The sequence below is a fragment of the Geotrypetes seraphini genome, chromosome 1 (assembly GCF_902459505.1).
Source record: "Geotrypetes seraphini chromosome 1, aGeoSer1.1, whole genome shotgun sequence".
NCBI lineage: Eukaryota > Metazoa > Chordata > Amphibia > Gymnophiona > Dermophiidae > Geotrypetes > Geotrypetes seraphini.
Genome location: NC_047084.1, coordinates 289,795,017 through 289,818,856, shown reverse-complemented (window position 1 = coordinate 289,818,856; position 23,840 = coordinate 289,795,017). Strand labels below are relative to the sequence as shown.

The 23,840-nt window shown below is 43.3% G+C and overlaps 1 protein-coding gene across 4 annotated transcripts in view; it reads right to left on the bottom strand.

The window, feature by feature from the left end:
* ZNF638 (zinc finger protein 638) overlaps positions 1 to 23,840 on the bottom strand; it is a 570,425-nt gene that overhangs the window by 375,372 nt on the left and 171,213 nt on the right. For all 4 annotated transcript variants that reach the window (XM_033953374.1, XM_033953362.1, XM_033953382.1 and 1 more), the window contains exon 4: positions 7,305 to 7,343. In XM_033953374.1, coding sequence (XP_033809265.1) covers positions 7,305 to 7,343 — 39 coding nt within the window. The remainder of the gene's footprint in view (positions 1 to 7,304; positions 7,344 to 23,840) is intronic.

The following is a 23,840-nucleotide window of genomic DNA, read 5'->3' as shown; positions in this document are numbered from 1 at the left end:
TGACACCTCCTTAAAAAGAATTGTGGTACCGTCCGAACCGATATCCCAGATTTTGTAAATCAGAAATCGGAATCCCCGCTGAACAAGGCCTGCAACTCGGAAAACTGCAGAGACGAAGCCATGGCCACAAGAAACCCCGTGTTCAACGGCACAAGGAGGAAATGAAGCCTTCGGTAAACTGCGAAGAAGTACCTGAAGATTGTACTCCGGGCAGGGCTTTCTAAGAGGTGTACAAATATACCGTACTCCGTTTAGGAACTGAACTACATGAAGCTGAGAAGTAATCGAAGAGCAAAATACTAGCCCTTGTAACAAGCTAAGAATGGCACTTGAAGCTGAAGGGAATTGAACGCTAAGCCCTCGGCAATACACCTGTTCCAAAAAGGAACTCTGGAAGGGTGAAAATGTTGAGAAGTATCCAAGAAAGAAAAACCTCCAAAAGGAAGCAGAAGCCACAGGTGAAGACGTCTGTAGCGCCTGGATAAGAGAAGAAACAACCTGCTTCGCATAACCCTTACACGTCAGTCATGACTTCTCAAAAGCTAGGTCGTAATACCAAAGTAGTACGAATATCCATGTTGATCGGACCCTAGGTGAGCAAATCCGGAGATACCAGGAAACTTCTTAGTCCGGCTGTTGAAAGACTCATCAGATCCGCATAGCAAGGATGGCGCAGCCAAGCCAGAGATTCTACAAATACTGTGCCCGGAAAGCGAGCTTCAGATGGCAAATACAAGCCATCATCAGCCAGGGGAAAACACTAAAAAAGAGAAACCAGGGGTGAGAAAGAAGCCACGCTGTTAACCCCTCTAACTCCCACTCCCTGTGCCCGCCGAAGAAGCTAGGAAGCATTGAATTGTGTGACGAGGCCATGAGATCTAGTTCCAGGAGATCTCGCGTCCATAAAAAGAGCTGGAAAGCCTGAGCCAAAATTCCCAATATCCAGGATGTAGAAGATTTCACTATTACTAACATTTACACTTTCTAGAGCGTACACAGTGCTGTACACTGTAACATACAATAAATGGGTCATGCTCAGATTTTGCGGAGAGAAAGACTATCCAAACTCTTTTCCTGACCCTTAAAATGATCTGCCAACAGAAGAGAAAGATGAGGGTCCACCCATTGAAGTAGAACAACAACTGTACCTGGCAACTGAGTACATCACCTACTGCCCAAGCTGTAGAGAAATGCCCCCATCATAATACTGACTGAAAGGACCCTCAGCGGCATTCCGGAAGAATGGTCTGAAGCTCCAGAAAGGTAGCCTGACCATGCTCAAGAGTAGAAGAATGAACAAGTACTGAGTCGCCTCTTAAGACCAGACTCCTGGAGCTGAGGATGGAAGGCACCGAGCCCCCCCAACCCAACAGCCCGGGATGTTTGGTAGCCATGAGCTAGTCCAGCAAAGATCGAGGCATGCCTTTGAAAAGAGAAATCTCGCTGAGCCACCAAATCATACAGAGCGAATCATGAGGAGCCTACCAAATAATTGGAGCCCTGAGATACAGGGAACCACCGGAACAAAAGTTACTGCTGTAGCTTTATAATGGGAAAGCAAGCTGAAGTTCCCAGTGGAGTCAGCAACATGGATCCTATAACCTGTACAGAATCCCATACTCTGGGTCATGGTGACCAAAGAAGAATGCAAACCTGAGACTGTGACCCATCGCCCTAGTCTCTGGGAAGAAACACATTTCTCTCCTATATGAATAAAAACATCTCCCCAATATACCTTTAAATAGTACAGGAGAAAAGAGCGCTGTGCAAATGCGAAGATTCACGTCCAAAGAACTGAGGAAAAGAAACCACCCTTTTCGTGTCAGTCAAATGGCCCGACTGGAAGACGTCCGAATCAAGCAGTCAGTCAAGAAGAAATTAGGTGAATCACCTGGTAGCGCCAAAACGATATCACCGCCCACATTTTCTAAAATGTTCTTGAAGCCTTGGGTAGGTGAAATTGCATGTGCCAAAACCGAAAGCGCTGCTCAAAGAGAGGCAAACAAATCTAGTGCCGATTCGGAGTCCATAGGGAAAATGTAAATATTCTCCCAGTTTTTCTGCAGAAATTGTAACCCTGAGAAACTAATTCAGCAGAATGGGATCCAGCCTGCCCAATGCCCCCTTCTTAGGCACCATGCAGTAAGTGGAACAACGTCCCTTAGTTCACGAAGAACTACAAGAACTGCCCTGAGGACCAGTAACACTGAAAAGGGAAACACAAAACAGAGAGACTCCAAGAACGAATTGGAAACCTGAGGAGGATGCAAAGTTGCAAGCATCCTGAAAAATCTTCACAGCCCCTTGACCTGACATTATAGCGTCTTCTCCCTCATGAGAAAGCCTGAAGAGTCATTGGAAGAATTCAAAGTCCCCTCAAAATGAAGTGCAGAAGGTCAGGGAATGGCAGGATGAGAACTGTAGGATCTGCAAGAAGATTCTCCTAGGAAAAATCAAGTTTCACAATGAAAATAGGAATATACTGGAACCATGAAAACAGTACTAACGCCATGCAACATGAGCGAAATACTTATGTCCTTTAAAGTGAATACGTACTATACTCAATCAACATGCTGCATCTACCTCCCCGTGGAAAACAACAGCATCCTTACAGTATCAGACAAAGCTCACATCGCTAATGAGAGCTTCAGGGATGAGGCTAACAGCCACATAGCGCATGATCCTCCGCGGGTTTGATAGAATAGGTAATTGGCTCCTGGTTAAAAGGAGCTGTACAGCCGTTCCTGTCTGGTCGGGTTCCTGTGCCATGAGAAAATGGCGACAGGAGAAGCCAGCGTGATAAGCATGGAAATCTGAAGTCCAGGCCCCCTCAGAAATAGAGAAAGAGAGTCCTGGCCGCAGGAAGATGTGCAGTGTCATTATGCCCATAGAGACAGCCCGAACTTGGAAACTGTTTGTACTACCTTTAGGCATATATATCCTGTGCCGCTACTAGACACATGCAGCTCAGCACAGAGGCCCAAATAAGGACAGTTACCAACAGACAAAGGCTCAATCTGCAAGGACCCCAAGAGAAACAATGAGATACCTGTGTGAAATACAGGGCACTATCTTACTGCTGATCTCACCGTGCCTTGAGTTGCCTTATGTCGCCCCAGTCCGGAGACAAATCGAGACTGGGTGACCTAGCACAGGTCAGAGTCTCTCTGATAAACCCCTTGAGTGCTAACACCAGAGTTCGATTAAACAAGCAGCTTCCTTCAAGGGAGTACAGCAGGAACACAGACATAGACATATAAATCTGCCCAAGCTTGTCCTAAAGCTGGTGAAACACATACAACTTGTCTGAACCGGAAAGGAGAGAAGCCCCGGCATACCCTGACCAAAGTCAGCTGGAAACAAACTACCAGAATGCTGCAGCTCTCCTGCCATCGCCGGAGACCCAAGCGCACGCCTGATTCTCGCTGACACATGGTCGCTGCATCAACGCTCCTAGAAACATAGTCAGATTCAAGCCCCGCAAAATTTACCCTACCACGGCTTGCATAGAAAGAAAATTAGACTCGTGGAATAACCAGAAGAATGGCCCACTGCGCCGGAAAAAACATGTCCCATCTCATGCGCGCTGCTATAAACCGGCACCTGCACAATCAGCTGCACATGGCCGTGACAAACACCGATGAAAGAGAGCCTCAGAATAAACAGGACTACTGCTGCACTGAAACCCAACAATGAGAACAAGTGCAAGCATGAAATCGCACCGCTACTGCCACGCTGTAACCAACAAGGAAACCAAGCGCGTGCATGCAAAGAGCGGGAAGTCCCGGCTCCCTCCACAGATTTCTAGTCATAAAACTTAGCCTCAATAAAATATCCATTCCTTAAATGTACGATGACTGAACCCACAGTACTAAGACTCCCAAACAGAACCTGAAGTTCAAACAACTGTAAAAGCCAGACATACTCACAGCTTGTTGTTAGGGCCGGCTGAAGCCAGTTTGCAGCAAAAGCATGGCAGAATGTAACAACTGTGGTCTCTTTTTTTTTTTTTACAGAGAAGGGAAAGAAGAAAAAAAAATTTGAGACCCAGTCAGACCCTCTAGCAATGGAGGGAGGGTGATGCAGGGACCTGGGGGGGCCCAGGTGTAACCCCTAAAGCCAGCACCGTTCAGCCGGACACCCGTCTCACTGAAGAGAAAATCTCAACAGGAGAAATAGCATTGCCAGCTCACTGAAGAGAAACCTCAACAGGAAACAGAATGGCAGTCTCACTGAAGAGAAACCTCAACAGGAGAAAATAAAGTTCCAGTCACAGCCAGAATTCAGGAGCTAGTTGAATAGCGACCATCCCCTGCTGGGAGATAGAGAATACTGGAGATACAGGATGAGTGCCAGCCAATGGGACAACCTGTTAATCAGTTTCTCTATCTCCGCCTGTTGGTAGATGTGTGCTATCCCATTGGTTTCTGGATTCATCTGCTGCTGTTGCTAGGGAAAATGGGATTCTGCAAAGATCTGCCTTGTCAGCATTATTAACATTATGTTGCATCAATAGGAATTACAGGTATACTACCGTATTCATGCAGATATACACTTTTTCTTTCCATTGATGAAAGGGGTAGCTTATATTGAGAATAAATTGAATGATTGTATATTAAAGATTAAAAACTGATACAGAAAAATAAACTAGTGTTGAATTTATGGAAGACAGAAGTGATGATCATTGGGAATGATGAACAGTTACTGAACGCAAAAATGTGTTATAGTTACAGGATATAAAAATACCAATTTTGCCACTTATGTGGTTGCTGGGGGTGTATTTAGATACACAGTTCACCATGCAGGTACATATATTACAGCTTATTAAGGGAGCTTTTTTTAAACCTTTTTTTAAAAGGTTCAAAGAAAAGCAACCAAGATGATAAAGGAGATGGAACTCCTCTCATATGAGGAAAAACTAAAAAAGGTTAGGGCTCTTCAGCTTGGAAGAAAGACGGCTGAGTGGAGTAGAATACACACAAGTGGATTTTTCATTCTGTCAAAAATTACAAAGACTAAGGGACACTCGAAGTTATGGGGAAATACTTTTTTTTTTTTTTTTTAAACCAATAGGAGGAAATATTTTTTCACTTAGAGAATAGTTACCATAACCTCTGGCAATGCATTCCAGAGCTTATGGTAAGAGTGGATAGCTGGTTTTAAGAAAGGTTTGGACAATTTTCTGGAGGAAAAGTCCATAGTTTGTTGTTAAGGCAGACATAGGGGAAGCCACTGCTTTGCCCTGGATCTGTAGCATGGAATGCTGCTACTCCTTGGGTTTTGGCCAGGTACTAGGGACCTGGATTGGCCACTGTGAGAACAGGCTACTTGGCTTGGACCACTGGTCTGACCCAGGAAGGCTCTTATGTTCTTATGCTTGTTTGGTTATTTGAGATTAATCAGAGATTTGAAATCTTTTTTTTTTTTTTCTTTATTTATTCGAGTTTTATAACATTATTACATATACATAATAATAAGGTAAGGAACGTAAATAAAATTAATACATTATTACAACCACAGAGCTATCACAGAAATTCCTCTAGTCCTCATAACTATGGGAGGGCAAGTACTATATATTCATAACAAAAGTCAAATAAACATGATCATATAGACCAAACAGATTAGTGTTTAGAAATTCAAACTCCAAATAATTAATTATGTGGTAGCAGAAGAAATACCAATGGATTCTTGATGTTGCAAAAATTGTTCTAATTGAGTTGAGTCCCAATAAACATAATCATTTTCCTTAAATTTAATCAAGCATTTACAAGGAAATTTTAAATAAAATGTGGCTCCTAAAGCCAACACCCTAGATTTCAAAGCCAAAAAGGATTTTCTTCTCAATTGTGTTGCTTGGGCCACATCTGGAAAAATCAATACATTATCTCCGCAAAATTTAGTCTGCTTATTTTGAAAATAAGCTTTCATTATCAAGGATTTATCTATCTCTCTAGAACAAGTTATAAGAAGTGTAGATTTTGAAATCTTTTAAAATAGATCTGAAAACTCATCTATTTGTGCAAGCATTCTATTAGAGTTGGGATGATCTTGAAAAGATAAATTGTGCAAGTAAATTGAGAGGTCATGTGGTTAGTTGACGGGTTATTTTTAGGTTGGTGTGTATTATTTTATGTCTGTTTTATTGTAATCTGCTTAGGTTTTAAGTGGAATAAAAATAAAAAAAATAAATAGAAAATATTAAAGTATAAAAAGAAACAATACTCTGAACAACTGTTGCTTTATAAATCACAAATACAGAACGAGGATCAACAGAACCAATTTTTCCTCCACTATTGGGAAAATTCTTACTAATAGAATACCTCAGACCGACACACAACACAAATGCCAAATTCATAATAATGGACTATAAATGATAAAACAAATTAAACCAAAATTCCAAGAAACCACACCTTACATATAGTACACCACCAAAAAAATAGGAATATCCATTACCTTCCATTACTGTGCAAAATATAAATCATCGCACATGCCAGGGATGGCGTTTGGCCAAGGAGTGCAATTAGGGCAACTGGCCCCTAGTTAGAGAGAGCCCTAAGCCTGCTGGAAGCTGAAGATGGCACAGGCTGGTAGTAGGCTTAGGGGTTCCCTCTCAAATTTCTACCCTGGGCCCTAGCCATGTCTAACACCAGCACTGGCAGGATAAATATTTCAATTCTCATATATTCTAATCACAAAACAGAAAATAAAATTATTTTTTCACCTTTTGTTATCTGGTCATTTTATTTTTTGAATCATGTTGGTCCCAAGCTCTGATTTCTGTTCCCTTCTGTCTTCTCTTAACTCACTCGCCAGGGTCATCTGCTCATTTGACATTTCTTCTTTCTCTGTGCTCACCATCCATCTTTGCGCATCTATCTTCCTTTTCTCATGCCCCTATACTTCCCTGTCCAGCATCTCCCCTATGTCCATCTCCCTGTATTTATCATTACTACTCTGTTACTCATCTCCCTTCTATGTTCATATTCTCTCCCATATCTGGCACTCGAAAATGAAATGTGAACTATGGTACCTGAAGACTGGTGGAGGGCCAACTAACAGTTAAAAAAAAAAATAAAAAAAAGAGGACTGGAGGAGATTGGGTAAATCCAAAGAGTTAAGTGCCAAACAAAATAGAATGGGACAGAATCAACAAATAAGTATCAACTATATAACAAAATTTTTTTCAAATGTTGATTTAGGAGTATATCAAAAATTATAACAATATTTAAGCTGTTCACAGACAAAAAAATATTTTATTTGGGGTTTTGTTTTGGTTTTTTTTGAGGTAGGAGAATTCAACTTACCTTAATGTAGCAAGGACCTGCGGGTTCCAGTCAGGATATCTAATTTTAAAAAAAGGAGATTTAAATTAGCAACGCAAGACATGATCTCTCATCACAAACAGCTAACCTTATATGGGAAGCAACAATATTAAAAGCTGCAAGGTAAATCTATCTACTGTAATTCCAAACTCAGAATTAAGACAACATACATTTATTATGTCCTTAAACTCATGCTTTTCAGAATTATATGTACTGTTACAAAGTTTAAAACACTGCTTTAAATGAGCAAGAGTGACTATCTAAAGTAAAAATAAGAAATGTAAAATGTATTTAATTTCCTTTCCTTGTCAAGACTAGTGGGTTATGTTCCCTTAAAAGCAGAGGGAGGAAGACAAAAAAACTGAAGATTCTAACAACATTGCCAGTATTAACAGGCAAATGCAACTAGGATCCTGTCTGTATTGCTAATGCCAAAGCTAAAAATTAACAGAAAAAACAAATGACAGAAAATGAAGACCATATGGCTAATCTAGTTTGTCCATCATCTATTATTCTTTTCTCTCCCTTGAAGATCTTGTGTTTTTGTCATGTGCTTTCAATGAACTCAGTTACAGTCTTGTCTCCACTAGTGCTCCCCGATTCGAATCGATCCATCGATTTACTTTGGGTGAATCAATTTGAATTGATTCGTATTTTTTAAAAAATCAGCCTCGCCGATCCGGGGCCCAATCCTCCTCCCTGTGCCTTCAGGTCTCCTAATGCAGGAATGACAGCGCTGCCTCTTGCTGGCCGTCCACTGCCGCTTCAGGGGGGGAGGGTCAGTCAGGAAGTGCTGCAGTGTCCTCCAGCTTCTACCCTGGCCTCCCGCTCTTACCTTCAAATAATACGGCTTGCAGGCTACCATCGTCTTCAGGGGCACATTCAATCTGCCACGATCCTGCCCATGACATCAGAGGAGGGATAGGACTGCGGCAGAGGGAACATGTTCCTGAGGACGACAGCAGCCTGCAAGGATCGCTATAGCACCGACGATCCTCTCTGCAGGCTGATCCGCTGCTGTAATTAAGTAAACATAAGACCGGGAGGCTGGGGAGGGGGGAAATACAGGATGGGGGGGCCCAGGCCCTTGGGGGAGGGCAGGCCTTCAGAAGGGGGCCCTGGTGTAGAAGTACACATCTGTACTTCCTCTGGAGGAAGATAGGGAAGGGGGAGGTTCAAAGAGACGTGCATATGCCACACTGGGGGGGGGGGGAGGAGAAATAATGGGTTTAAAAACAGAGAAGAGGGAGAGAGATGGTACACAATGGGATTTAGGGAGGGAAGGAACAGAAAGAGAGAGAAGTTGGAAACAAGGGATGGTGTGGAGGGGGGATAGAGATACTGGATAAGAGGGTAGTTAGGAAAAGAAACTGAGAGATTGTGGACCTTGGGGTGGTGGGGAAGGAGGGAGAGTTGCTGGATGAAAGGGTAGTTGAGAAAAGGACACATGGTGGATCTGGAGATGGTGGGGTCCATTGCTGTAGCTGCGGATATGGACATGAAAAAAAGGAAAGATGCCAGACCTTCGGGGAAGGGAAATGGAAGCGGAGGACTGAGATGGAAGATGGATAGTTAGAATGGAGAAAGAAGAAAACGACAAATGGGCAGGAGACCCTGGAATTATCAGAAGTCAACCAGAGCCTGGGACCAACAAAGGGTAGAAAAAAAATTATTTTCTGTTTTGTGATTACAATATTTGTTTTGTTTACACCACAGTGCTGGTCTGGGGTTGGAGACGTTGTAACCCTATAGTTCTACTAAGACTAAGCCTTTGTCACTTAGGGGTCCTTTTTTTTTTAAGGTGCACATTTAGCGTGCACTAAATCGGTTAGTGTACCTTAAAGGACCCCGAGGGAGAATTAGAAGGCCTTGAACATGCGCAGATGCATGCTCAAGGCCCGGCAGAGGCAGTAAGTTCTTCAAGTGGCACCGGCATGTACTGCGGGTGCCAGACAGGGGGGGTAAGTTTCAAGTTGTTCAGGCAGGGGGTACCAGTTCGTGCGGGGGGGGGGGGGTCTTTGCGAGCGGGGGGGAGTGATGCCGGGTTTTGGGGGAAGGTAAATATACTGTATTTTGGGAACAACATTATAAATTGGTTCTATTTGTACATCTCTCCTAAGCGAGCCCATTTGGCTGGGCTCCGCCTATCTCCTGCTTCTCGTTGTATTGCCCCTGAAGCTGGTTTGGGCCACATGTTTTGGACTTTCCCTTCTGTTCAATCCTTTTGGAACTCAATTTTTCTCTTTGTTGACCATACATGGAACATAACCATTCAGCGCTCTCCTTTAGTGCTGTTTGGTGCCTCCCCTCATTACCATCCTCGCTGACCTGGAACGGCAGCGTTTCTCTGCTGGATGGTGTAGAGAGCGCTAAAGTGTATCCTGATTAAGTGGTTGGAGGTGGAGGCCCCTGACTATTCTCTCTGGCAATGTCACCTGATCACACTTCTGATGTGGAAGCGTAAAGGAGTGCCGGATATTTCATCCTCACTTGGAAGGGCCTTTCAGCGAACTTGGGAACCCTTTTGGAATACGATGACACTGGCGGCTCGTAGCCGCTTATTGAACTGTTAACCATGTCGCCTTGGTTATGTTTGTTGGTTTCATGTCTTTGTTTGGGATCGTGGGAGGACTCGGGAGGGTGGGGTGGTGGGGGGGATATGGGAGGGGGAGGTTTCTCATTGGCAAATATCTAAGCTAGTCTTGCTGTGTCATTCTGTAGTTTTGTGCTGTTTTTGTTGAGCTCAATAAAATATATTTGACAATAAATTGCAATTTTGATTTCAAATTCCAGGTACCTTTTTGATAGTAACAGACAATGCGTTTTCTGTCGTCTGAGATAAATACATCTTTTGAATTTTTTTTGTTTTAACCTAGTTTAACGTGAGTAAACTGATTATACACACCTGGGGGCAAATCAACCCCAAGGTTTATGAAGGTAACATTGTCAGCAGTTGAATACAATGCTGAAAAAGTTGTAATGTATCTACAAATCTCCAAAGTAATGCCCAACAAATAAGAGATGTTGAAAATGTGTGAAAATATTTTGCTAGCAGCGTTTCTTTTACAGCAAAACCTAACAGCCATTGTTTTTTGTTTTTTTTACAACATTTGTTCAGTGAGTGTGCTGAATAAGAGAAGAAACATTTTTGAAACATTACTGGATCACTACCACTTGTGCTGTAGGCCTAAATATACATTTTATAAACATAAATGTTTCATTTGAGTACCATGACAGTGAGAATTTGCTAAATTATTAAGCTGAAGCAACTTTCAGTGCTTATAAGTGATGGGGTCAAAATGACCCCAGGTGTGTAAAGTTGTCAATAATTTAACATATGCATGGAAGGGTTAACAGGGAAAACCAAAATCATCTTCAGCAGGAAAATAGTAACCGTACGTAGGGAAGTCCCAGTCTCCGAGATGCGAAGGAACAGTTCCCTACAAGAAAGAGCCTTGAGCTCCAACATAGCCTCACTCTCCAGCATGCGCAGCCAAGAGAGATAGGTGCGTGTGACAAAGGATACTGTCGACGCAGACTTTATACCTAAAGCAGCTACATCAAAGGGTCTCCGGAGGACCACATTCACACGGCAGTCCTGCATATAACCACCTTTGCTGGGTAGAGAGGTAGGCTTAGTCACCTGTATAACCAAATAATTCACCCTAGGCTGACCCAGAAGCTGCTGGCACTCCTGTGGCAGAGAATAAAAGTGAGACACGGCTCTTGCTAGCTTAAGAGCACCTTTGAGAGTCATACTGCACCTTTGAGATTAATACTGCTCTGAAATTAGAACGTTCATATCAGGGTGCCAGGGGAAGGTAGCAGACTGCAAGCGCACACCACAAAATCAGGAGAAGTGGGCGAAGCTGCCTGAATGACTAAATTCAACTCCTGCAAAGAGTCCAAAACACGAACCAGCACAGTCACAGACAAATGCAGAAGCATGAGATAGTTCCCGGGTTCAGATACATCACAGGAATCCACAGATCTGAGACAGAGTCCCTGGATGCCCGTCCCGGGAAGCACTGCGCCTATAAAACACAGTTACTTACTGTAACAGGTGTTATCCAGGACAGCAGGCAGGTATTCTCACATGTGGGTGACATCATCCACTGTGCCCCGGTACAGACAGCTGCTAAAGCACTCAGCACTTTAAGAAATTTAGAAAGTTTGCAACTGACCGCACCGCACATGTATGAGTGCCTTCCTGCCTGAAGTAGGCACACAGCTCCTCAGTTCAGATAGCCAGCTAAGAAGCCAACCAGGGGAGGTGGGTAGGTTGTGAGAATATCTGCCTGCTATCCCTGGATAACACCTGTTACAGTAAGTAACTGCTTTATATCAAGGACAAGCAGGCAGCATATTCTCACATATGGGTAACCTCCAAGCTAAGCAAAAATGGGATGGTGAGAGAGTTGGCCTTTAACGAAATAAATTTTGTAAGACTGATTCCACACAATAATGAGAAGTGAAGGTATGAATTGAGAACCAAATAGCAGCTTTGCAAATCTCATCAATAAGTATAGAACAGAGAAAAGCTACTGAAGCTGCCATAGCTCTTAACCTTGTGGGCTGTGACATGACCCTCCAGTTGCAGCCCAGCCTGAGCATAGCAAAAAGAGATGCAAGCAACCAACCAACTGGAAATTATCCTTTTAGAAACAGGCTGCCCCAACTTAGTAGGATCAAAGGAGATAAAAAGTTGAGGAGACTTAACTATGTGGTTTAGTTCACTACAAATAGTAGGCCAAAGCTCGTTTACAGTCCAAACTGTGAAGAGCTGTTTCTCCAGGATGAGAATGAGGCTTGGAAAAAAATACTGGAAACACAATCGATTGACTGAGATTAAACTTAGTGAGAACCTTGAGTCAGAACTTAGGATGGGTACGGAGAACCACCTTATCTTGATGAAAAACTGTTGGAGAGATCAATCTGCCTGCTTTTAAATATCAATTTCCTTCAGAAATCTCAGGGGTATTATTTGGTAAGATACCATAGAAGCCAGAAAAGTGCTTAAATCCAAAAATATAGACTGACCTCACATTCAGACAGGAAACCCAAACATGGATTGTGGCCAACAAATTATGAGTCACTCAGAGACGTGAAACTCTACAAGGAGAGAACGCTCACCCCTTGAAGATATACCAGAGTTTACCTTCCAGTCATTGCAACTGTTTCAATGCTAGTCACGCTCCATGTTGGATTCCAGAGTGAATAAATAAATAAATAAATAATGGTTACAATCTTGCAGTCTTCTGTGTGAATATACTTTCTTAATATTTTCTTATTTCTTATTTCACAAACATCAAGAGCTATAAGGATTGTAACCATTATTTATTTATTTATTCACTCTGGAATCCAACATGGAGCGTGACCAGCATTGAAACAGTTGCAATGACTGGAAAGTAAACTCTGGTATATCTTCAAGGGGTGAGCGTTCTCTCCTTGTAGAGTTTCACGTCTGAGTGACTCATAATTTTTTGGCCACAATCCATGTTTGGGTTTCCTGTCTGAATGTGAGGTCAGTCTATATTTTTGGATTGCTTTTAAATATCAACAGCAGTGGGAGATCAACTGCTTTTACACCTAAGCAGCAGCAGGACCAGCCGCAACCACCGAGAGCCCACAGACCCGATCCTGCCAGGAGTGTGAGCTCCGCCCCCCCCCCCCCCCCTGCTGTCCGCTAGGAAGATCAACTGCTTTTACACCTAAGCAGCATCAGGACCAGCCGCCACTACCGGGAGCCCTTTGCCCCGATCCAGCCAGGCGCGTGAGCTCCTCCCCCAGCAGTCCGTTGGAGAGATCAATCTGCCTGCTTTTAAATATCAGCAGCAGTGGGAGATCAACTGCTTTTACACCTAAGCAGCAGTGGGACCAGCCGCAACCACCGAGAGCCCACAGACCCGATCCTGCCAGGAGTGTGAGCTCCACCCCCCCTGCAGTCCGCTAGGAAGATCAACTGCTTTTACACCTAAGCAGCAGCAGGACCAGCTGCCACTACCAGGAGCCCTTTGCCCCAATCCAGCCAGGCGTGTAAGCTCCTCCCCCTGCAGTCCGTTGGAGAGATCAATCTGCCTGCTTTTAAATATCAGCAGCAGTGGGAGATCAATTGCTTTTACACCTAAGCAGCAGCGGGACCAGCCGCAACTACCGGGAGCCCATAGACTAGAAGACAGAACTGCCTGCCTGCATAAATAACTGTTAGGCATATGTTTCCATCAGAGACATACAATTACTAGATGGAGGTGTAACTGTTAATTGCATGTATAATTGTTAGAGACTTGAATTAGGACAACCTAGGAACTATAGAGGCTTGTGTTATCATCAAAGACACATATAGTTGATAAATGAATGAGTAATTGTTAGATGCTTGCGTAATTACTAGAGACTTGCAATAGAATTGCTTAAAAACTATATCTACTTGGGCCACCTTCAAAACTACGCCAATCCAATTAACAACCATACAAACAATAACTCAAGAATTAACAGGCATTCCATTACACTTTTTGTGCAAGGAATAATACTTTACCCTGCTAACATGAATCCCCTCCTGATGGAAAAATTATGTTCTTACCTGTTAATTTTCTTTCCCTTAGACGCAGCAGATGAATCCAGAGACCAATGGGATAGCACACATCTATCAGCAGGCGGAGATAGAGAAACTGATTAACAGGTGGTCCTATTGGCTGGCACTCCTCCTGTCTCATCAGTATAGCTCCTTGCCCAAGCACACGTAACCAGCATGTAAAAAACTTCTTTCCCATAACAAATCTCAAAATGCAATAATACAGAAAACAACCTGCCATAATAACAAACTGCGAAAGTTGCAAAAGAAAAAACCGAGAGAGAGTATCCAGAAAGGGTGGGGCTCTGGATTCATCTGCTGCTTCTAAGGGAAAGAAAATTAACAGGTAAGAACATAATTTTTCCTTCCCTAGCAACAGCAGCAGATGAATCCAGAGACCAATGGGATGTAGCAAAGCAATCCTCAATCTGGGTGGGAAGTAAACGCCGTCTCCGCAACAACCGAAGCACAAAACGCCCCTACCGCATGCGCCCCCACATCCAAGCAGAAATGGGGAGAGAAAGCATGCTCGGAAGACCAATTAGCCGCGAGACAAATCTCCTCCAAGGAAAAAACCTCTGGGCCGATCCCAAGAAGTAGCCATCGCTCCAGCGGAATGGTCATGAAGTTCTTTCGCCAACCGCTTCCCTGCCAGCAAGCAAGCATAAAGAATGTCCTCCTGGACCCATTGAGCGATGGAGGCTTCGGACGCCACCAAACGTTTGAGGCGTCCCTTGAAGAATGCAAAAAGGAGATATAAACAACTAAAAGTCGTAAGAAACCGAGCTCACAGAGAACGCTACGTACATATCAAAAAATGCAGTGAACAAAAGCACTGCGCCCAATTTCCCCTCCCAGGAAGAAGGAAGGAAAAGCGAGCATGACATAAAAGACAGGATGACACCCCCCTAGAAAGAAATAATGGTACCATCCGAACTGATACCCCATATTTCGGAAATCAGAAATAGGAATCCCCGTTGAACAAGGCCTGCAACATAGAAAACTGCAGAGCTGAAGCCATGGCCACAAGAAACCCCATGTTCAACGGCATAGCCCTTTAGAGTCCCAAAAGACAAGGATGAAATGAAGCCTTCGGTATACTGAGAAGAAGTACGTGAAGATTGTACTCCAAACCGGGCTTTCTAAGAGGCGCATGAATATACCGCACTCTGTTTAGGACCTGAACTACATGAAGCTGAGAAGTAAGCGAAGAGCAATATACCTAGCCCTTGTAACAAGCTAAGAATGGCACTAGAAGCTGAAGGGAATTGAACGCTAAGCCCTCGGCAATACACCTGTGCCAAAAAGGAACTCTGGAGTGGTTCAAACGTTAAGAAGCACCCAAGAAAGGAAAAACCTCCAAAAGGAAGCAGAAGCCACAGGAGAAGACGTCCGTAGCATCTGGATAAGAGAAGAAACAACCTGCTTAGCATAATCCTTACACGTCAGACAAGATTTTTCAAAAAACTAGGTCGTACAAATATCCATGTTGAACGGACCCTAGGCGAGCAAAGCCGGAGATACCAGGAAACTTCTTAGTCCGGCTGTTGAAAGACTCATCAAATCCGCAAAGTAAGGATGGCGCCGCCAATCCAGAGATTCTACAAATACTGTGCCCGGAAAGCGAGCTCGAGGTGGCAAATCCAAGCCATCGGAAAACACTGAAAAAGAGAAGGCAGAAGCGAGAAAGGAGCCATGCAGCTACCCCCTCTAACTCCCACTCCCTGGGCCCGCCGAAGAAGCTAGGAAGCTTAGAATTGAGAGACGAGGCCATGAGGTCTACGTCAAGCAGATCTCACTTCCATAAAAAGAGCTAGAACGCTTGAGCCACAAATCTCAATATCCAGGATGCAGAAGATTACACTATTACTAACATGCACACTTTCCAGAGCATACACAGCACTGTACACTGTAACATACAAGAAATGGGCCATGCTCAGATTCCGCGGAGAGAAAGTCTATCCAAACTCTTATCCTGATCCATAAAAGGATCTGCCAACAGAAGATGAAGATGAGAGTCCACCCATTGAGGCAGAACAACTTCACCTGCCAATGAGTACAACACTTACTGCCCAAGCAGTAGAAAAATACCCCCATCCTAATACTGACCAAAAGGACCCTCAGCGGCAATCCGGAAGAATGATCTGAAGCTCCAGAAAGGTAGCCTGACCCTGCTCAAGAGCAGAAGAATGAACAAGTACTGAGTCGCCTCTGAAGACCAGACTCCAGGAGCTGAGGATGGAAGCCACGGAGCCCCCCAACCCAACAGCCCGGGATGGTCGGTGATCATGAGATAGTCCAGCAAAGACCGAGGCATGCCTTGAAAAGAGAAATCGCGTGGAGCCACCAAATCATACAGAGTGATAGAGGAGGAGCATACCAAATAATTGGTGCCCTGAGATACCAGGAACCACTGGAACAAAAGCGACTCCTGTAGCGTAAGAAGGGGAAAGCAAGCCGAAGTCCCCAGTGGAGTCAGCAATATGGATCCCAGAAACTGTACAGAATCCCATACTCTTGGTCATGGTAAGCGAAGAAGAATACCAATCTGAGACCGTAACCCCACGCCCAAATCTCCGGAAAGAAACACATGTCTCTCCTATATGAATAAAAACATCACCCCGATATACCTATAAATAGTACAGGAGAAAAGAGTGTTGTGCAAATTCAAAGATGCACGTGTAAAGAACCGAGGAAAAGATATCACCCTTTTCATGTCAGTCAAATGGCCCGACTGGAAGTCGTCTGAATCAAGCAGGCAGTCAAGAAGAAATTAGATGAATCGCCTGGTAGCGCCAAAACGGTACCACCGCCCACATCACCTAAAACGTTCGTGAAGCCTTGGGTAGGCAAAATGGCATGTGCCAAAACCGAAAGCGCTACTCCAAGAGAGGCAGGCAAACCAAGTGTCGATTCGGAGTCCATAGAGAAAATGTAAATATACTCCCAGGTTGTCTGCAGAAATGTGTAACCCCGAGAAACTAATTCAGCAGAATGCGATCCAGCCTGCCCAATGCCCCCTATCTCGGGCACCATGCGGTAAGTGGAACAATGTCCATTAGTTCCCAAAGAACTACAAGAACCGTCCTGAAGACCAGTAACACTGAAAAGGGAAACACAAAACATAGAGAATCCAAGAACGAACTGGAAAACCTGAGGAGAATGCAAAGATGCAAGCATCCTGAAAAATCTTCACAGCCCTCTGACCTGACATTATAGTGTCTTCTCCCTCATGAGAAAGCCTGAAGAGTCATTGGAAGAAGTCAAGATCCCCTCAGAATGAAGTGCAGAAGGTCAGGGAATGGCAGAATAAGACTGTAGGATCTGCAAGAAGATTCTCCTAGGAAAAATCAAGGTTCACAATGTAAAGAGGAATATACTGGAACCATGAAAACAGTACTAACCCCATGCAACATGAGCGAAATACGTATGTCCTTTAAAGTGAATACGTACTAGACTCAATCAAGATGCTGCATCTACCGCCCCGTGGAAAACAACAGCATCCTTACAGGTATCAGACAAAGCTCACATCGTTAATGAGAGCTTCAGGGATGAGGCTAACAGCCACATAGTGCGTGAACCTCCATGGGTTTGATAGAATAGGTAATTGGCTCCTGGTTAAAAGGAGCTGTACAGCCTTTTCTGTCTGGTTGGGGGGCCCGTCTAGCATGTGCCATGAGAAAATGGTGACAGGAGAAACCAGCGTGATAAGCATGGAAATCTGAAGTCCAGGCCCCCTCAGAAATAGAGAAAGAGAGTCCTGGCCGCAGGAATATGCGCAGTGTCATTATGCCCATAGAGACAGCCCGAACTTGGAAACTGCTTGTACTACCTTTAGGCATAAATATCCTGTGCCACTACTAGACACATGCAGCTCAGCACAGAGGCCCAAACAAGGACAGTTACCAATAGACAAAGGCTCAATCTGCAGGGACCCCAAGAGAGACAATGAGATACCTGTGTGAAATACAGGGCACTATCTTACTGCTGATCTCACTGTGCCGTGAGTTGCCGTATGTCGCCCCAGTCTGGAGACAAACCGAGACTGGGTGACCTAGCACAGGTCAGAGTCTCTCTGGTAAACCCCTTGAGTGCTAACCCCAGAGTCCGATTAAACAAGCAGCTTCCTTCAAGGGAGTACAGCAGGAACACAGACTTAGACATATAAAGCTGCCCAAGCTTGTCCCAAAGCTGGTGAAACACATACAACTTGTCTGAACCGGAAATAAGAGAAGCCCCGGCATACCCTGACCAAAGTCAGCTGGAAACAAACTACCGGAACGCTGCAGCTCTCCCGCCATCGCCGGAGACCCATGCACACGCCTGATTCTCGCTGACACGTGGCCGCTGCATCAACGCTCCTAGAAACATAGTCGGATTCGAGCCCCGTAAAATTTACCCTGCCGTGGATTGCATAGAAAGAAAATCAGACTCGGGGAATAACCATAAGAACGGCCTACAGCACCGGAAAAAACATATCCCATCTCATGCGCGCTGCTATAAACCGGCACCTGCACAATCAGCTGCACATGGCCGTGACAAACACTGATGAAAGAGAGCCTCAGAATAAACAGGACTACTGCTGCACTGAAACCCAACAAAGAGAACAAGTACGAGCATGAAATCGCATCGCTACTGCTGCGCTGTAACCAACAAGGAAACAAAGCGCGTGCATACAAAGGGCGGGAAGTCCCGGCTCCCTCCATGGATTTCTAGTCATAAAACTTAACCTCAATAAAATATTCATACCTTAAATTTATGATGACCGAACCCAGAGTACTAAGACTCCCAAACAGAACCTGAAGTTCAAACAACTGTAAAAGCCAGACATACTCACAGCTTGTTGTTAGGGCCGGCTGAAGCCAGTTTGCAGCAAAAGCATGGCAGAATGTAACAACTGTGGTCTCTTTTTTTTTTTTTAATAGAGAAGGGAAAGAAGAAAAAAGTTGAGACCCAGTCAGACCCTCTAGCAATGGAGGGAGGTTGAGGTAGGGACAAGGGGGGGCCCAAGTGTAACCTCTAAAGCCGGCACCGTTCAGCCGGACACCCCTGTCTCACTGAAGAGAAAAATCTCAACAGGAGAAATAGCACTGCCAGCTCACTGAAGAGAAATCTCAACAGGAGAAACAGAATGGCAGTCTCACTGAAGAGAAACCTCAACAGGAGAAAATAAAGTTCCTGCCACAGCCAGAATTCAGGAGCTAGTTGAATAGCGACCTTTTCCTGCTGGGAGATAGAGATTACTGATGAGACAGGAGGAGTGCCAGCCAATAGGACCACCTGTTAATCAGTTTCTCTATCTCCGCCTGCTGGTAGATGTGAGCTATCCCATTGGTCTCTGGATTCATCTGCTGCTGTTGCTAGGGAATTTCGTGATCTGTCTGTTAATTGGCAACATCAAAGATGTTAACTCACTCCACCCACAATTACAATCAATCAACTACCCGGATCTATCAATTTTACACATTACTAATTCACAAGAAAACACAATAAATCATATTACCGTTATCTCAAATAAAAGAAGACATCAACGAACACTTAAAAAAAGAATAAGGCAAGTAAAACCCGTCAAAACCACTACCGCTACCAAAACTATCACACCCACATCTGTCTCTTGTGCGTACCTTAATACTAGATCTGTCAGGAATAAAGCTTTCCTAATTAATGATTGGATCATCAACAAGCAAATGGCCTGCCTTTTACTAACTGAAACATGGCTACTATCTGAAGATGATCCAATAATAATTGATCTCCTACCAAGCAATTTCAAAATCCTTCCACTAAACCGCGTGGGGAAAAAAGGAGGATGATTAGCAATTATTCTTAAAGAAGGATTTGACTTTGAACTTCTGGATTCCAAAATGACATACCATTTAGAAATTTTAGCCTGTAAAATTAGCAACTGTCAACTAGAAGAATCCCTATCCTGCATATTATTCTATGTCCCACCAAAAAGCTGGCCAAAAGCCAAAGAAGACTTCTTTGCATTTGTCCTAAACAAGTCAATCGGTCCGTCTTATAATATCATCGCAGGCGACATAAACCTACACCTAGATGAAGTGGACAACACAAATGCGATAGAGTTCAAAAACTTTCTATCCCTACTCAATTACAATCTTCCTCTACCCACACAAACACATGAAAAAGGCCATCAATTGGATGTGGTAGTCATGTCCACAAAGGATATCCCAGACCCTGCCATTTCGCTACTTAAAGGCACCTGGATTCATGATATCTGGTCTGACCATTTTACTTATTATTTCCAGCTATTCTGGTCTTATCATAAATCTAAAACACGCCCAATTATAAAGAGAACATCACACAAGAGGCTATATTAATCCAAAAGAATTCTGGTCACAATACGAATTGCAAACAGAGATAGATGAAGGAATCGATTTTTGGGATCACTGGACGACAACCAGCACATCCATTTTAGATAAATATAACAAATGGTTTGGCATCGAACTTCTAAAAATGAAACAACTAGCTAGACGACTGGAAAGAACTTGGAAAAAAACAGGAGAACTAGCCGACCGTAACAACTGGAGAGCTAACATAAAAATCTACAAACAAATGTTAAAAGACAAACAAACGTAAAGCATTCTACTCCACTAAAATCAACTCATCTTGTAATGGTTCACAAGGAATCAATACAAAAGAGCTATTCAACCTGATCACAAATTTATTTGACACCACTCGCTACACCTCACCCACACACAACATTAAACTACCCTCTGCAAATGACTTAGCTCTGTACTTCGATTCTAAAATTAAGAACCTTAGAATCCATTGTTCAACAAACGACTCTTGTGATCATCAAATAGCGAACACCCAAGGAAATGATATACCGGCAGACATGATCTGGAGCGCCTTTCAGGATTTAGAGTGGAATGATTATATCAGATTATATAACAAATACTCTAGATCCTATTGCGTTCTGGACTCATGCCCCCCAGAAATTATGAAAGCAGCACCTTTAGAATTTAAATTATCACTGATGCAATACTTGGCTTACAACCTAAACAATGGGAAGTTCCTCTCTAATAATGGTCACATTATTATAACCCCAATTCTAAAAAATCGTAAAGTATCCTCATCTCTAATATCCAACTATAGACCGGTAGCTTCCATTCCATTTATTATAAAAATTATGGAGGGATTGGTTCACACCCAACTGATGGGTTATCTTGATCAATTCTCTCCCCTCCATGAAACTCAATCTGGTTTTAGGCCATTATTCAGTACGGAGACAGTAATTGCGGCTATCTTAGACAATTTGCACCTACTGTTTAGTAAAGGCCTTAATGCCCTGATAATGCAATTCGATATGAGTTCTGCCTTTGATCTAGTGGACCACATGAAACTGCTGCAATGCCTAGATGCCATTGGTATCCGGGATAAGGTGCTGAACTGGTTCCATGGCTTCCTTATATCCTGCACCTATCAGGTTCGTTTTAATTATGAGCTTTCCGACACCTGGAGCAATCCATCCGGTGTGCCCCAAGGCTCTCCACTATCCCCATTGCTCTTCAACGTCTACATGTCCTCACTGGGCACGAAGCTAATCCAGCTGGGGATAAAACTATTTAGTTATGCAGATGATTTTACGATTATCATCCCATTCACCAATTCTGTATCCGAAACTATTCCCAAAGCTTCAGAAGCTATAAACATGATGGAACAATGGATGACAAACTTTAGGCTCAAACTTAATTCAGATAAAATGACTTTTTTCATTGCTTCACCACATCCACTTGACATCCACATCCACTTGACATTAAATCACCCCTCTGTATCAATAACCTTAGTTACCCTATCCAGCCCTCCATAAAGATACTAGGTGTAACTCTGGATCAATGCCTAACCATGAAAGACCAAGTAGATTCCTTAATCAGAAAGGGATTTTTCACTCTCTGGAAACTCAGATCCCTTAAAGCTTATTTTGTTACATCGGTTTTTAGAATCCTAATCCAATCCCTCGTACTAAGCCTGCTTGACTACTGTAACATCGCCTATTTGGTAATTTCCCAAAAAAATATGCGACGCCTACAACTGTTGCAGAATACGGCAGTCAGACTAATCTTTGGACTAAAAAAATTTGACCCCGTGACACTCTATTACCGGAAGCTACATTGGCTGCCGATGAAGGCACACGTAAAAGTTCAAATTTGCCTGTTTCTGCTTTAAAGCATTACACGGACTTGCCCCCAAATACATTACTGACCTTTTCTCCTTCTCAACCAACAGACACAAGAGAAGTTCACATTCCAACTTCGTTTCCCCCCCAATGAGAGGTTGCAAACTGAAAAAACACCATGAATTCCTTCTCTCACACCAAGCAGCATCATGGGGTAAAGACCTAGAACAATTACTTTCGCCCTCTACTTATGAGGAATTTAGGAAACGTCTAAAAACACACCTGTTCCTAAAACATCTTGACAACTGATCCACTTATCTCTTTCCTCTCAATAGCAACCTACTGTCCTTTTGATCACTTTTCTCCTCAACAATGAATTTCCTGTCTAATTACTTCTCTTTCTTCTTCCCCTCTTGAAGTCAGTCAATTTGTACCTTTGCTTAATCTTTTGTAAACCACATAGAACTTCACGGTATTGCGGTATATAAGCTGTTATTATTATTATTAAATGGTGGATCCACTATTAAGGTTTGAAGTTCACTGACTGTGAAAAGACGTGAGAGAAATGAGAAAAACTATTTTCCAAGTAAGGTATTTAAGATGAGCCGAAGACATTGGTTCAAATGGAGGCTTCATCAGTTTAGCAAGTACAACTTTAAGATCCGAAACCACTGGAGTTGGTTTCAGATTGAATACTCCTTTCATAAATTTGGAAACAACAGGATAAGCTTGCACTAAGATGGACTCTAATAAGATGGACTCTAATAGAAGTGGATTTGAGGCCAGACTGAGATAAATGGAGGAGATAATCCAGAATCGAAGATAAGGAGGTGGATTGTGGCTCTTGTTACTGAAGATTGCACTAAGCAGAAAACAAGTCCATTTTTTTTAGTATAACATTGTCTTGTGGTTAGTTTTCTGAAAGCATCCAAGGTGTTCCTGATAGGTTGAGAAAACTGAAGGTGAGGTGAGGTCAGCTCTAGAGATATCAAGCTGTCAGCTGTAAAGACTGCAGTTTGGGATGAAGAGAATCTTGACTCTAGAAACATAGAAACATAGAAAATGGTGGAAGAAAAGGGCTATAGCCCACCAAGTCTGCCCATTCTAAGTATCTGCCCCCCTGAATTCACTCCCTTAAAGACTGTGTAAGAAGAGATGAAAAAATTGGCAGAAGAGGTTCTCTGATGCTGAGTTGCAGTAGAAGTGAGAACCAAGGTTGTCTGGGCCACTGAGGAGCTATCAGAATCATGATGGCAGATTCCTGTTTGAGCTTGACAAGTGTCTTGAGGATAAATGGAAATGGAGGAAACACATAGAGGAACTTGTTCGTCCAGTCCAGGAGAAAAGCATTTGCCTCCAGGCGGTGAGGAGTAGAATCTGCAACTGGGACAGCCTTGTTGTGGGGAGACGCAAAAACGTCTACCTGAGGGGTTCCCCATTGAGAAAAAATTGGATGGAGAGCTGCCGAGTTCAGCGACCATTCATGAGGTTGAAGAATGCGGCTTAGTCTGTCCGCCAGTGAATTTTACTCCCCTTGAATGTAAACAGCCTTCAGGAAGATGTTGACAGAATTGCCCAATTCCAAATATTTCAAGCTTCTTGATAGAGGAGAAGAGATCCTGTTCCTCCCTGCTTGTTCACATAGTACATGGCTACTTGGATTGTCATGTTTGGATGAGAATGAACTGATTTTGAAGAAAATGATGAAAAGCCTTGAGAGCATTGAAAATTGTCTAAATAATTTTTTAAAATCCTCGGAGCTGCAGCTTGCCAGATCCTCTGGCTATTTATCCATCTGTCTAAATAATTTTTT